This window comes from Colletotrichum godetiae (genome assembly GCF_030913485.1).
Source record: "Colletotrichum godetiae strain CBS 193.32 chromosome Unknown BDP55scaffold_7, whole genome shotgun sequence".
Lineage (NCBI taxonomy): Eukaryota > Fungi > Ascomycota > Sordariomycetes > Glomerellales > Glomerellaceae > Colletotrichum > Colletotrichum godetiae.
In genome coordinates, this window is record NW_026851255.1 from 753,140 (window position 1) to 766,033 (window position 12,894).

The 12,894-nt window shown below is 50.7% G+C and overlaps 4 protein-coding genes across 4 annotated transcripts; 1 reads left to right on the forward strand and 3 right to left on the reverse strand.

The window, feature by feature from the left end:
- The first annotated feature begins 10 nt into the window (after nucleotides 1–10).
- BDP55DRAFT_651979 (pyridoxal phosphate-dependent transferase) lies at nucleotides 11–2,362 on the forward strand. Its single transcript, XM_060574091.1, has 7 exons — nucleotides 11–500; nucleotides 549–615; nucleotides 668–1,080; nucleotides 1,145–1,172; nucleotides 1,219–1,496; nucleotides 1,550–1,714; nucleotides 1,771–2,362. Exons 1-7 carry the CDS (start codon nucleotides 346–348, stop codon nucleotides 2,081–2,083), a joined length of 1,419 nt encoding a protein of 472 aa, XP_060433596.1. The 5' UTR covers nucleotides 11–345; the 3' UTR covers nucleotides 2,084–2,362.
- Nucleotides 2,363–2,918: 556 nt separating this feature from the next.
- BDP55DRAFT_701788 (glycoside hydrolase superfamily) lies at nucleotides 2,919–5,118 on the reverse strand. The gene is made up of 2 exons (XM_060577931.1): nucleotides 4,221–5,118; nucleotides 2,919–4,156 (listed from the first exon to the last, which is right to left on the reverse strand). Exons 1-2 carry the CDS (start codon nucleotides 4,935–4,937, stop codon nucleotides 3,356–3,358), a joined length of 1,518 nt encoding a protein of 505 aa, XP_060433597.1. The 5' UTR covers nucleotides 4,938–5,118; the 3' UTR covers nucleotides 2,919–3,355.
- Nucleotides 5,119–6,890: 1,772 nt separating this feature from the next.
- BDP55DRAFT_651984 (uncharacterized protein) lies at nucleotides 6,891–7,609 on the reverse strand. The gene has a single exon (XM_060574092.1). The coding sequence runs from the start codon at nucleotides 7,438–7,440 to the stop codon at nucleotides 6,979–6,981; it is 462 nt and encodes a 153-aa protein (XP_060433598.1). The 5' UTR covers nucleotides 7,441–7,609; the 3' UTR covers nucleotides 6,891–6,978.
- A 1,455-nt stretch (nucleotides 7,610–9,064) lies between these two features.
- On the reverse strand, nucleotides 9,065–11,647 carry BDP55DRAFT_545417 (peptidase S41 family protein; the record flags this gene model as incomplete). Its single annotated transcript, XM_060568569.1, has 3 exons — nucleotides 9,065–10,776; nucleotides 10,913–11,305; nucleotides 11,482–11,647. The coding sequence occupies 3 exons, from the start codon at nucleotides 11,645–11,647 to the stop codon at nucleotides 9,065–9,067; spliced, it is 2,271 nt and encodes a 756-aa protein (XP_060433599.1).
- Between the last annotated feature and the right edge of the window lie 1,247 nt (nucleotides 11,648–12,894).

Genomic DNA, 12,894 nt, shown 5'->3' on the forward strand with positions numbered 1-12,894 from the left:
GCTGGTTCGCCGGTCTCCAATCTGCTCGCTGAATAGGCCGGCGGCTTGACTATGGTGGCTTGTTACGCCTCGGCAGCCGCCGGCCAACTCGATCATAAGGTACATAAAGCGGAACCACTTGTGCATCAGCGGCTTCACTTCCATCGAATGATCAGTACGTTTAGGACTCGGTTAATTTCAGGTCTGAGCCCTCCATGTTAGAGACAATTTAACGTAAGTGACATGGCGCATGACCCCTTCTAGGCCTAGGGATAGAATCTGGCTTGATAGTTTCAGACGAGTAAGACAGTACATACAGTCTTGCAACTGCATACTAACGAGGGCTAGCCAAACAGCCCATTTACCATGATTTCAACCGAGGATTTTGACAAAATAACGGCGACGGTGGCAGATTATCACATCTCTGCACGCGGCGCTGAAGGGTTGCTTTTACGCGATGTTTGGGGCCCCCGAGAGAAGTCTATGGGCAACCCGTGGACTCCAGAAAACCCCAATGGGACGCAAGTAGCCCTTCATCACATTCCTGTCGTCAAACTTACACTCTTCAGTGTCATCCTCCGCCTAGCCGAGAATAGTCTGATGCACAATGAGATCGCGGATTTCATTAAACAAGAGGTAAAGCCTGAACTTTGCCAAGATGACTCATCTCTGAGATCGAAACGTGTAGATCACCGTTCTTCCAGTGAACCACTTGACCTACAGCACTGGACCACGAGGATCGCACCGCCTACGCCTTGCAGCCGCGAAATTCTTAACAGACGAATTCAAGCCCCGAAAACCTCTTGGTATTGGTAACATTCTCATCACCCCAGGCCTGGCTAGTGCTATCGATGCACTGGCTTGGACTTTCTGCGATGAAGGAGATGCTGTATTGATTCCACAGCCATTGTATAACGGATTCAAGGTCGACGCATTAAACCGTAGTAATGTTCAGGTGCTTGGTGTTTCCTACACTGGAATCGAAGGATACACGACCCTCGACGATTTATTCGACCCCGAAGTCAACAGGAGGGCCATAGCCAGGGCGCTCGATAGGGCCAAAAGTAACGGCATCAAAGTGAAGGCTCTATTAATTTCCAAGTCAGTTGTTCATCCTACATTCCTCTGAGTGCAGGAGGGCGAGAAAATACTCACATGCCCGTAGCCCTCATAACCCTCTAGGAAGATGCTACGTTTGTGCTCCTCAGTCCATACTCTCCCAGAAACTAATTGCAATAGCCACCCGAGACCTTGGAAGTATTTGCCTCGGCATGTGGTCAGAACGACCTACACTTCATCTCTGATGAGATCTATGCCAAGTCAACTTTCCAAAATCAAGCCATTCGCAACGCTGTCCCTTTTCATTCAACTCTCTCTCTTGACTTGAGCGGAATTATCGACGAGACTAGCCACCATATCCTCTACGGCGCTAGCAAGGACTTCTGCGCCAACGGCTTACGTCTCGGACTTGTGTGTACCAGGAACGAAGGGGTTATGGGAGCGCTATCCAGTATTAGGTATGTATGCCCGCCAGACCTGGATGAGACGAGTCATCTAACTGCGATAAAAGCATCTTCTCATGGTCACCGCACCTCATTCAGGATGTGTGGGCTGCTATGCTAGAAAACAAATCCTGGCTCGCCACGTTTACGGCGGAGAAAGCAGAGCGCATGGTTGTAAACCACCGTATCACAACCTCATTTTTGCGTGAGCATAAAATTCAATATTTCGACACGTAAGTATGGCAGGTGAGATACTTCTGAATCCCTTGACTGATCATTATGTGTAAAGAAATGCTGGACTCTTTATTTGGGTAGACCTTCGGCACATGATCACTTCGCCAAAGGACTCTCAGCATCAACTCATACTTGACTCCTTGGACGTAGAATGTACTTTTGAAAAGACATGCAAACAGCGCGAGATAGAAATAGCCGATATTTGCATGAAGCATGGCGTTTTGGTTGCACCAGGTCATGTGTATATGGCGGAGGAATATGGGTGGTTTCGGCTGACGTTCACAGTCGGCAAAGCTGCTTTGCAAGAAGGTCTGAATCGCTTCTGGGAGGCCTTGAAAGAGGCAGAAGCACATGCGCCAAATACTTGAAATACTGTTTGCAAACGGACCCATTGTTATTCCCATTGTCCCTGTCATTAGGCATCCTGTGAGGTAGATTGGCGTGAAAGGGGGGTAATGCAACGAAGCAACTGTCAATGAAATCATTGTCCCTGGTTCCTTCGGTTTCGTAGAGAGTCGGGTTGCTTAAGAGCAACCTTTTTTATAGAACATAACGACGATCACTACTATAGACGCAACCTTAAGACGTCTAGGTATAAAAGATTTCTAATTTTTTTTATAGGATATCCTATTAAGCAACCTTAAGGCATATATAAAGCCCTTATTAACCACTTTAAGAGAAAATATCCCGACCTTAGCGACCCTATAACAGATAAAATACTATTAGGTAAGGTAAAAAATAAAAGTAATACCCTTCTTAACCATCTTTTAATAGGTTTTCTAGATAGCAAAATAAACTTAAACAGTATAATCTATACTTAAATTTAAGTTCTATAGTAGTATATTACTTCCGGAGAAAATTTTATTTATTTCATATAGCTGTGCAATTCGTATTGGCTTTTAAGTAGGTAATGCTAACGTCGACTCCGATTAGCGACTGCGGAAACCGGGGCATACCCGTTTTTAGCCCCCGCGGTGACACCAAATCTGACCGTAGCACCATGGCGACACGATGCACCCGACCTCGGCCCCCAGCCTGAGGAACTTTGTTAGAAGCTTGTCTTCTAGTCAGGTACTTTGTTGGTCCTGTTTCTGGCACAAACTTTTGTTATTGGTCTGTGGTGTTGCTGTTCCTGCATGGGCAATTCCTACGCGCATTAGCCCGCGCTACATCAACCATTCCATCTGCATCGTGAAGAACTTTGGTACTTTAGCTGATCTTAGAAAAGCTTGAAGGAGACTTCTTAGAGGCATTGAACTGTAGCTGGGAGAGTGAGCACCTTCCACATCCGGGAGCATCCGATCATGAGGATTGAGAAGGGGCGTCAAATGGGCACCGAAATGATTTGCCTGTCAGCGCAGGTATTGATTGAATTGTTAAATACAAGAATTGAAATATCTGGCTGCGCTAGAGTCTTCCATCGTTCGGCGTTATGATAATGTAGTCGGGTCACGCGACGTGTCCCGACCCTTGGATGGTTGAAGCCATCGCGACATCTCAAGCCATCAGCCACAGATCCAGCCATCCGCTCTGGGGTGTTCTGAAAACGTTTTACTTTATACAGAAGAAATTAAACTCAACTTCTCTTTGAGTTGATGCTGCCTCCTTAGGCCATAGGCATAGCGGTTATGCCTCCCCTTCTACTGGTAGGTCTTCAACAACTCGTTGTAGTAGTTGTATCCAGTGCCCGTCTCGGGCTCAAAGGAGAACATATACGAGCCCCACATCGCGCCCGCGGCCCAGAATGCCGCTCCCTGCCACACGTCGCTGTTCTCCTGGAGGTAGTCGAGCAGACCGGCGACGGCCTCCTTGCACTGAGCGTTGGCGCCGCCAGCGAACTCGCCGAGAACACCGACCTTTTTGTTGGTGCGGAGCCACGCGGTGGCGTCCTTGACACGCTCAACGCCAATGGTGGCGGAAACGCAGTCGGCGGAAGTACCGCTGCTGTCGCTGTCGAGGTACTGGTGCATCTCGTAGACGGTCTTGTCGAGGGGGTCCGTCAGGCCCTTCATGTTGTCGTTGACGCTCGTCCAGCTGTGGGCACCGGTCCAGGAGTTACCCTCGGCCCAGATCCAGTTCGTGGAGCCAGTGGCACGGATGCCGTCAATGGCGGCCTGGTTGAGCTTCAAGACGAGGTCCTGGTCCATGGAGTTATACTCGTTGTTGGTGTCGAAAACGACATTGGCGTTTGACTTGAACTGCGTCGCCAGGTTGGTGAAGTAGGTCTTGAAGGCGGCGGTGTCGGTGATGATGTTGTTCTGGAAGCGGCCGTAGTTGTGGGCGTCGAGAACGGCGTAGCCGCCGGAGGAGGTGATGTGCTCAATGGCCTTGGTCAGGCCGGCGAGGTAGGCTGCGTCGAATGAGCCAGTGAGACCGCTGGGAACGAGTCGCTCCATGAGGTAGCTGACCCGGAAGGTCGTGTATCCATCGTTCATGAGTGTCTAAGGTATCACATGTAAGTCACTCATCAGACCCACAATCTACCTCCAGTTCTTCTTGACTCACCGTGATGGAGTTGGTGTCGGGAAAGATGTAGTCCTTGCCAACGACACCGGGAATAGCACCGGTACCGAACTCAGCACCGGACTGGTTGATACCGAACCACTTGAACTTTCCGCTCTTGACGGGGGTTGAAGAAGCGGACGCAGCAGGGGCGGACGCCGAGGTAGGGGCGGCAGTCTTCGAGGACGAAGTAGCCTTGGTGGTGACGGAAGCAGCGGTAGTCGAGGGCTTGGCAGCCGTGGTGGTAGGCTTCACCTCAGCGGCAGAAGGCTTGGCTGAAGTAGCCGAGGGCTTGACGGGGGCAGCCGAAGAGGACTTGGCCGGTATAACGATGGAGGCGGCGTGAGTAGACGTCAACGAAGCTGGCTTGGTGTCAACGGGCTTCGCGGGTGATGAAACGGCAACGACCGGGGCCGAGGTCGAAGAAGGCGAGCTAGTCGTCGTGGGCACATGAGGCGCGACGTCGCTGGCGTAAGCCGATTTGGACTTACAAGACCGTCTCGTCGATGTCTTCATGGTGGTGGCCTGGGCCTGAGCGCTGACGGCGCCGCCGGCGCTTCCTTGGACGCACTGGCTGTAGTAATCGTTCTGGACTGTGCATGTGTAACCGGACACGCAGGTCGTCTCGCCGGTGAATCCCTTGCCGCCGCAGGGCATGTAGGGGCCGGCCGCGGCCATAGCTCCGCTGACGAGAGCGGTGCTGAGGATGAGTCCCTTCATGATGAATTCCAGATTCAGGGTAAAAAAGAGTGTGTGTAAGTCTGAAAAGGAGTGACTAAAGTTTGTGAATGAACGTGGTGATGCAAAAGAGTGTAAGGCCCTAAACGAGGGGAAAGAAGAAACTTGGTGGTATGGAACGAACAGCGATATTCTCCCTCTCAGAGAACAAGTCTGGCTCGAGATCTTATATTTGCGTTACTCCTGTAGTTGAGATTACCGTCCCAATACAACCTAGACCGATCATGGTGCCGACTGGCCGGAACGGTGAAGGTCGAGATCCCTGCTACATGGATGGCATTCGTGGGGCCACCGCATTCGCTGGATCGCCCCATCGCCCTCTCGCACCGGCTTGGCCCCCGTGGGTGGTGACGTGAGGGGCAGAATTGCTTGTTTGTGGACACGCGAGGCACGATCTAGTGGTGTTACCGGGATATTGCCTGCTCTCCCTTCATTTGGTTTATCCTCCTTCATTTCCTTGGCGGCGTTCTAGAGTGGTTCTTTTGGCGGTTCGCCACTTCTCCTGGCGCCTCGCCTTGTGGTTCGTCTGATGTTTGTGACTCCTCTGTTGGTTAGATTTCCCGGGGAGGTAAAAGGATGGGATGCGGCGCAGCGGGCAAATATTGGGCCAACCACGCGGGTAAATGAGCACGTTACTTTTTGAAATCAGCGCACTCCCGGGATCGTGTCATTAAACCATCAACTCCCAAGTGATTAGGTTAAGGTTCGACCGTTGCAATCTTAGATACAACGATGCTTAACTCAATATTATGTTGACGATTCCAATACTCATGTCAACATGAATAGTTCTTGGAACCGAAGCACCCTTTTAAGACATGAAGTTGATTTGTTTCCATCACCCAAGCTGCCAAAGTCTTGGCTTTGCCTGGGTGAGGACGATCTTTCTGGGGCAGAGCCTGGCCAGGCCTGCGTGCCGTTTACGCCGTGCCGGATCCGAAAGGGCGAGTGGAGCGCTCTAAGCCGGGCATCCGAAGCGTTTCAGATTTAGAGTGCTTAATTCTTTTTGACTTTTCTCGCTGCGAGCTCCCACGGCTCAAACGCCATATCAGGAGAAGCCGCACTAGCCCTACAAGGGAGTCTCCGCAGAGAGTAATTCATCTCCGTCGTATCTCTCCATTGAGCTTAAGTAGCACCAACCCTGCTTTCCCCTGGCAGCGGCGTTTATCGGACTACTTATCTGTCATGAGTTCTGGTGACCGACTGCACCTGTGGAATTGGGTTCTTTTGGACGTGGTCTCACCATGCTATTAGCCAATTGCCTAGCCCATGCAATACTCTCAAGTCACACAATACCAACGAAATTCTTTGATTTCTACAATCGGCATCAAGAACCGCATTGTATGCGAGGTAGCTAAATCTCATCAATTGTGCAAAATAGCAGACATCCAGCTTGCCGCCTATTTGACCGTGCTCCCTACGCCGCATTCCTTCAATGTTTGCTTAAACATAACACTCATTAATAAGCAAGTAAGTAGGCGATTCTTGAGTAGGAATCACCTTGGATCATTCTCAATTCATATCCTCGCATCTCTTGGGCTTATCAGAGACGTGGAAACTGCTCTGAAGGGAAAAGCAGAGAATCTCCGGGACTTGGACAGTGATCAAGTGTTGCGGGGTGATCCACATGCCTGTATCGATGCGACACGTGCTACTCGAATGTAATCAAGTACAAACTAGGCACTCATATCTGTACATGCTTTTCCTTTCTATGAACGATCTTGGACTAGGCGTGTAGCCCAGGGCAGTTGGCAACGTGCTGATTGCCATCTTCCACCTACATCATTGGGCCAGCCCTTCACCTCAACTTCAAAAAGCAACTGAAAGAGACTGTGTAAAGATTAAATAAGTCAACTTCGAATCTCTTTATCTGGGAGCAACATTCACATTAGTCCATCCCATTATGCCACATGAATAGTGACCTAGAACTCTCGATTTGGCCATTATGTATCAAGTTCTCGTCGAGCCGCCGACGCAGGCCCCAACTCGTAGGTCTTGTGACGAAAATCTGTCTCGAGCTGATTAATCAGTTTCTCGAAAAACTGTTCTTGAAGTCCTTGTTAAATCCATCTGAATCATGTTCGATGATACTCTTCGAGGTGCATCGAACAGCCTCGATGATACGAGAAGTAAAGCTGTCCAAAATCCGATCCCAATGTTGACATTGCTCAACTATCAACTCTGAAATGACGGAAGAATTGACACTACCAGGAGTCTGTCGTCCTTTGCTTTGATCCATCAGATCTCTCACATGATTTGCGTTCGTGTTTATAGGGTGGAATGCTAAAAGCGGACTCGGTCGTTCTGCATTTTCCACAGCTGGATCCACGGTGGCATGGGTGTGGTCCTCACGATGCATTTGCTCTCCGAATTCCGCGATGATGTTTTGATTGACGGCTCGAAGACGCTGACTGAACTTCTTATCATCGGCGCTCTCCTCTTCGTGGAAGAATTCGTCGTCGCAGCAGGCATCAATGGCGGATTTCATCAAGGACGAGTATGACGAAGCTACTTTCAGCAGGCGTTGCCGTTGCAGCGCCACAGGGGCCAGAATGTCGGGTGTATCCTATAGCCTTTTCTTGTACCCATTGACACAAGCTTCCAAGTTGCTGACAAGACCAGAAAGCTGGAGGCGCGTAAATTTGCTGAAGACCCCGCCGAGTCGCCAGCCAAGAGGGCTACCTTGGCGGTGATCTGGGTCTCCGGGCGACCAGATGTATGCAGATGAGGAGGTTCTCGACAGGCTCCGAGGTTCGAAAAGTTCACGTAGAGATTCGGTTCTGATCTGAGAATGCCAGCCAAAATCACACGGGAACCTGGCGTACATTTCCTTTGCTTTCGTGAGAAGTTCTGACTCTTGTCACTCGAAAGGGAGTACCCTGTTGGTGAGCTCGTATCTTCAGCAGCATCGAGTGGGTCAATGAGAATCGCAAGAGTTCTACCTCCAGTTAGATCAAGCTTGCGTGCCAGTGCCGGAAGTGATTGAAACCTATCTTCGGTTTTGCCCGTTGTCACAAGCGCCATGATACTTCGAGGGTCTTCCAAATACAACATGGTCAATTCTCCTTTCACGTGTCTGTCTTTGTACATCAAGATCAAGTCGCGTCCATAAAAGAGCCCGGGAGTTTCCACCACGGTCAAATGAGGCAGAGACGGAGCGATGATTTATGTGAGGGCGGGGGGAGATCAACGCATCCCAAAGATCCGTGGTTGTCTCAATGACCAGTTCATCGATGTATGAGTGCTGGCTCCCACATATCACAATGCGGGGGAGCTAAATATAGTTTCCAAGCCCTTCGTCATGCAGCTTCGCAATAACGGCAAGGAGATCCGGATCATGGCTCTTGGGTTTCTGCGACTCCATCATGAGAATTCGGCGTCGATGGCCACCATCCAGTGAGGCTTTCAGCAAAGTTGTCATTGATGCAGTGATTTCAAGCAGACAACATGATCGGAGACCTGCAGGGTATTGGAAAGGTTGAGCTGGGGAGTTAAATCCATTCCAAGACGAAAGGAGCTCGGAGCCCCAGACACTCACGTCTTCAAAATGTTGGGAGACAAGCCCCTTTCGACCAAGGCCGTGTAGCAGAGGTCTCTGAGATGACGCGCTCAATGCCGGAGGCAAACAAAAAGCTAAATCCCCATACCTGCGCTAGGCCAGTTGAAATGAGATTTAGGTATCGATCGCCAACACATGGTTCCAGCGGATGCGGAGTCTCTGACATCGGTATTAATTTGCTTGAATGATGGCACGGTGACGAGATAGCAAATGCCTACGGTAAACGAGTTGTCAAGTTTGTCCAGAGTATCTGTTCAACGCCGGGATCACCAAGTTTCATGGACTCAATCGAGCCATTCCTCGGATGAATGTGATGTAAGGGGCAACACCTTAGCCCCTTATTTTGGTATCGCAGAGTTTCCAACCCCTATTTCCTAAGATCCAGTACGCTTCGCACAGATGCGATTCATTTTGTCTTGCTATTATCCGATCGGAAGAAGATATGGGCAGTAAGCTGCGCAGCTTCCACGGTAATTTGAGTCAGATATGGTTGATCTATTCGCCTTGTTCCCCGGTGCCATTCGCTCATCTCTGTAAGGTGTGCGGTCTTCTATCACAAGACAAACAGCACCGTAGAGACAGATAGCACAACGGCCAACATTTTCCAACTAGCCCGGAGCGAACCAGCAGCATTCTGGTCCTCATCACTGGAACTCTCCTCATTGTTACCACCGTTTCCGCCTTCCCCATTGCCGGACCCTGACGCCCCATTCACGTCTCCAGGGCCGGCTGCCCACTTGAAGTTGGACACAACCTTGTCCGTATACCCAGGCACTGATCCTATGGTGTCATCTTCATTGGTGGTCGAGCCCGGTACACACTTGGCGCCATTCCATTTCACGTTTGCCACCGCGGTCCACAGACTGGTCATGTTTGTCAAGGTCTCCCAAGTATAGTAGAGCTTGCAATTTGCCGCCTCGTACCTGAATTGCACCGGAACGCCATCGAGATCGTCGTCAAGGTAGATGTTGGCCGAGTTGACAGTCCAAGTATCCGTAGGTAAACCTGCGAGCGGGGGGTTCGGCTCGGCAAAAGGTGTCATGTCGATCTCATCTGGAGGCTTGATGAATGCCCCAAGGGCAGGATAAAGGGTCTGGTAGGGCCCTAGCGAAATGACTGGTCCGCCCTTGGTTCCTCCGACAGCTTGCATCGGCGCGTCGATAGGTCGACCTCCCATAGCCACGACCTGTATCCCTAACTCGCGAGTCATCATGCCGACAACGTAGGCACAAGCAGACGCACAGTGACCATCGGTGAGAATGATTGTGTTCTCTGGCTTGAACCACGGTTCGGGGATCTCGAAGATGCCGGGCAGCCCAGTGCGAGCGTAGGATATTTCCAGAGGCTGTACAACATTGGTGTAGTTGTTGCCTTCAATTGTCTCGGGACCGTAAAAGTCCTCCCAGCTCGTGAAGTTCCTTAGGTCTTCGTCGACGAAGCCATTAAAACCAACCGGGTAAGGGAGGGTCTTCGGGTCTGCACCTAGTCTCTCGGCAGCACTTCCAACCCAGTTCAAAGCAGCATGCGCGCGAAGCCGCATGTTCATGTGCGCCTCTGCGCCAGCTTCTGGGAACTGTGTGGCGTATAGGCTCATGGCGTTGGCTACAAGACCACCACCGTTGCCCTGTAAGTCTATGATAAGTTTGGACTTGTTCTGGCTCTTGCTGTTGTTGACGAATTCGCTAGCAACTCTCGTGAACTCCACAGGGTCCTCGAGCGCCTCAAGAACGGTTCTAGCAGTTCCGTTCTGGGACATGAAAACATTCACAGCCAGGACAGCTGTGTCTCTCAGAGTCGACTCATTGAAGAGGTACCCGCTGATGTACTTGTCTTCGTGGATGACGAAAGGTTCAGGGTACCCCGCTAAGGCAGGAGAGAATGGTATTCTGGTGGTATTGAGGGTTACTTCCGCTTCGCCGTCATCGCGCGGCACCTCAAAGCGCTCATGAACTGCTTGCCCAGACGTAATGCCGGAGAAGTTTGCAACAATGCGAGCTCTGTTGACGATAGTTGCCTCCGTTCCATTGGCGAATTCGACGAGGCTTTCGTCACTGAGAGTTGTATGTAGATGTCTGCCAGCAGCTGTCGTCTCGAGAACATTCGCTAGCGCTGCGCTGTACAATTGCTCGTTGTAGGCTGCATCAGGGTCTTGGTCTCGAGAGTTATCGACAGACCGTTGCTGAACGTAGTCGACAATAGGCGCGCCATCAAAGGACTTGACCTCTGAAGCATTGTATCCTTGCTCCGTGCTCTTTTGGTAGTCGGCTAGTAGACACTTACGTTAGTGGTGCCCGAATGGCGACTTTTGATCTCTCCTTTCGCCTTCGTTCATCATTTTGTCTTGCGAAAGAAGGTGGCATGACCAAGAGGGTAAATACCAGTGTTGAAAGTCTATACTTACAGTAAAGGTAGATCCTAGGAGATTTGATGCTATCTTCTGAGATGGAGACGAACAAGGCTGGAGTAGAAAAGCTGATCAGAACACCCAAAACAGGTGACCAGGACAAGTGCCCATCTCGCGGCTTGACGTTAATCAGCCTGTAAAGATCAATAGTAAAGTCGATTTGAGACTCGTAGCCCTCATTCTCGAGTGAACGCGTAATGTTGTCGAGGCCACCGAAGATGTCGACGCCGGGGTAAAGATACTCTTCAGGCGGGGCTGGAAGAATATCAACAGTGCTCTGGTATTCAAGCCATGGTCTCAGATAGTGAACAAGTGCGGTATCTCTCTCAATATCCACGGGGATTGATCGAAGGCACTGGTATGCCAAAGAGGGTTTCACCACAACATTATCTGCGAAGAGTCAGCCCACGTTCCATTTGGTGTCTCTGCCGTCGCTGCCTGTCCTGATTCCCCTGCCGCAAGTTTTCGCGGGACACGGCAAAGATGAGTGCGAGAATGCACCGTGCCCTGATATTTAACAGAAGGCCGTAAAACATGGGACATCAGACAGGACCTCGATAACATACCCGTAGTTTTTGCCGAAACTGCTTCGTCGTAAACCCTGCCAATCTCGGCACAAGCTTCGTCGCCCACGACTTGTCTCCGGAGCGGCGGTGTGGACGCGGCCGGAGCGGCGACCGCAAGCGCCGCAAAAAGTAGAGCTCGTGCAAAGATCGACGTAAGCTGCACCATCGTTTTCGCAACTAACGCTCTGAAACAGCAGCTCACGAGGTCGAAAAAGACAATTGGCGATTCCCACGATGTTTGTTATGGTGGGTTGCCGCCGACCTTAAGAGGCTTACAGGACGCGCGCTTCCAAGACATTTTGCGACACATCATAATCAGCGGCGCATCCTTCTGCGGCACCAACAAGCATACCAAAGTCCCGAATTGAGGCGATGCGCGAGCTGGCAAGGCAGGGTTGCATTGGCGTTGCTTGGCAACATCCAACGAGCTGAGAAAGAGACGGCCCATTGAGACTTTCGAAGTCGCTGAAAACGACAAATGAGCCCTCATTCCCTTCAGCCCGCCAAAAGCCCCTGAATTAGGAAACTCTACCTTTGGAATACAACATGAAGTCATTAAAGGGTAATGGAGGGGGCGACATCAGCATACTCAACTCGGTCGCAAGCTGAACTTTGTTGGTGACTTCTTGAAGATAATCCACAGCTCTAGGCATTACGTAGGGGTTTCCTAGCTGTTGGTTGGCGTGTCTTGGAAATGGGGTGCGATCTGTGGAGGCTGCCAAGACGGTAGGATGCACCACAATCCCCCATCTGGGCCACAGATTGGAAACAGTTCACCGGGTAGAATGGCGATCCCGGTCATTCACGACAACGACTCGCCTTGAGCGACCAGCTCTAATATCGAGCTAAGTCATCTATCAAAAATATCAGTCTATCCATATTTATACGGGCTATCGAGGGATAACTACACAGTAGCTGAGTAGACGAAGCTGCCCCGCCGTGCACCCTCGCCACAGCCATTGCGTAGAACAATGACTGACATCACCCTTATTGTCCTAATTTCCCCCACGTTCATGCCGCTCATTTTTTGTGCTATGAGAAACTTCCTCGTGTGTCTGAGACTTTTGGTTCCTGATGTTGAGGTTGGTTCATACGATGTGGTGAAAAGTTTCCTGATTCGGTAATCGGAGCCGTTGAACGTGATGTCTCAAGATCCGGGACCGGGGATGTGGGGTAAGAACGGCAACTCAAAGGCTCTTTGTTCGCCGCTTTTCTCGGCCATATTACTCTGGTCCACCTGCAGGGACCAACATCGATGGCTAGACCATGACATCGCCTAAGCTTACCCCATACCCAGACCGCGGGGTTATTTTTGACTCATGGCAGGGCTCAAAGCGGAAGCTACAATGGCGGGTCCACAGCAGCAGTAGACCGGGCAGCTGAGGCTAAGCTTCATCAAGTAAACATTGAGAA

Bases quoted from the DNA above. Each gene is read 5' to 3' on its own strand.
- BDP55DRAFT_651979 (XM_060574091.1), top strand. From the start codon at position 346: ATGATTTCAACCGAGGATTTTGACAAAATAACGGCGACGGTGGCAGAT. The intron at 501-548 runs GCAAGTAGCCCT...TACACTCTTCAG, and splicing joins CCAGAAAACCCCAATGGGAC to TGTCATCCTCCGCCTAGCCG. The intron at 1,173-1,218 runs GTTTGTGCTCCT...TAATTGCAATAG, and splicing joins ACCCTCTAGGAAGATGCTAC to CCACCCGAGACCTTGGAAGT.
- BDP55DRAFT_651984 (XM_060574092.1), bottom strand. From the start codon at position 7,440: ATGAAATCCGCCATTGATGCCTGCTGCGACGACGAATTCTTCCACGAA.
- BDP55DRAFT_701788 (XM_060577931.1), bottom strand. From the start codon at position 4,937: ATGAAGGGACTCATCCTCAGCACCGCTCTCGTCAGCGGAGCTATGGCC. The intron at 4,157-4,220 runs GTGAGTCAAGAA...GTGATACCTTAG, and splicing joins CCGACACCAACTCCATCACG to ACACTCATGAACGATGGATA.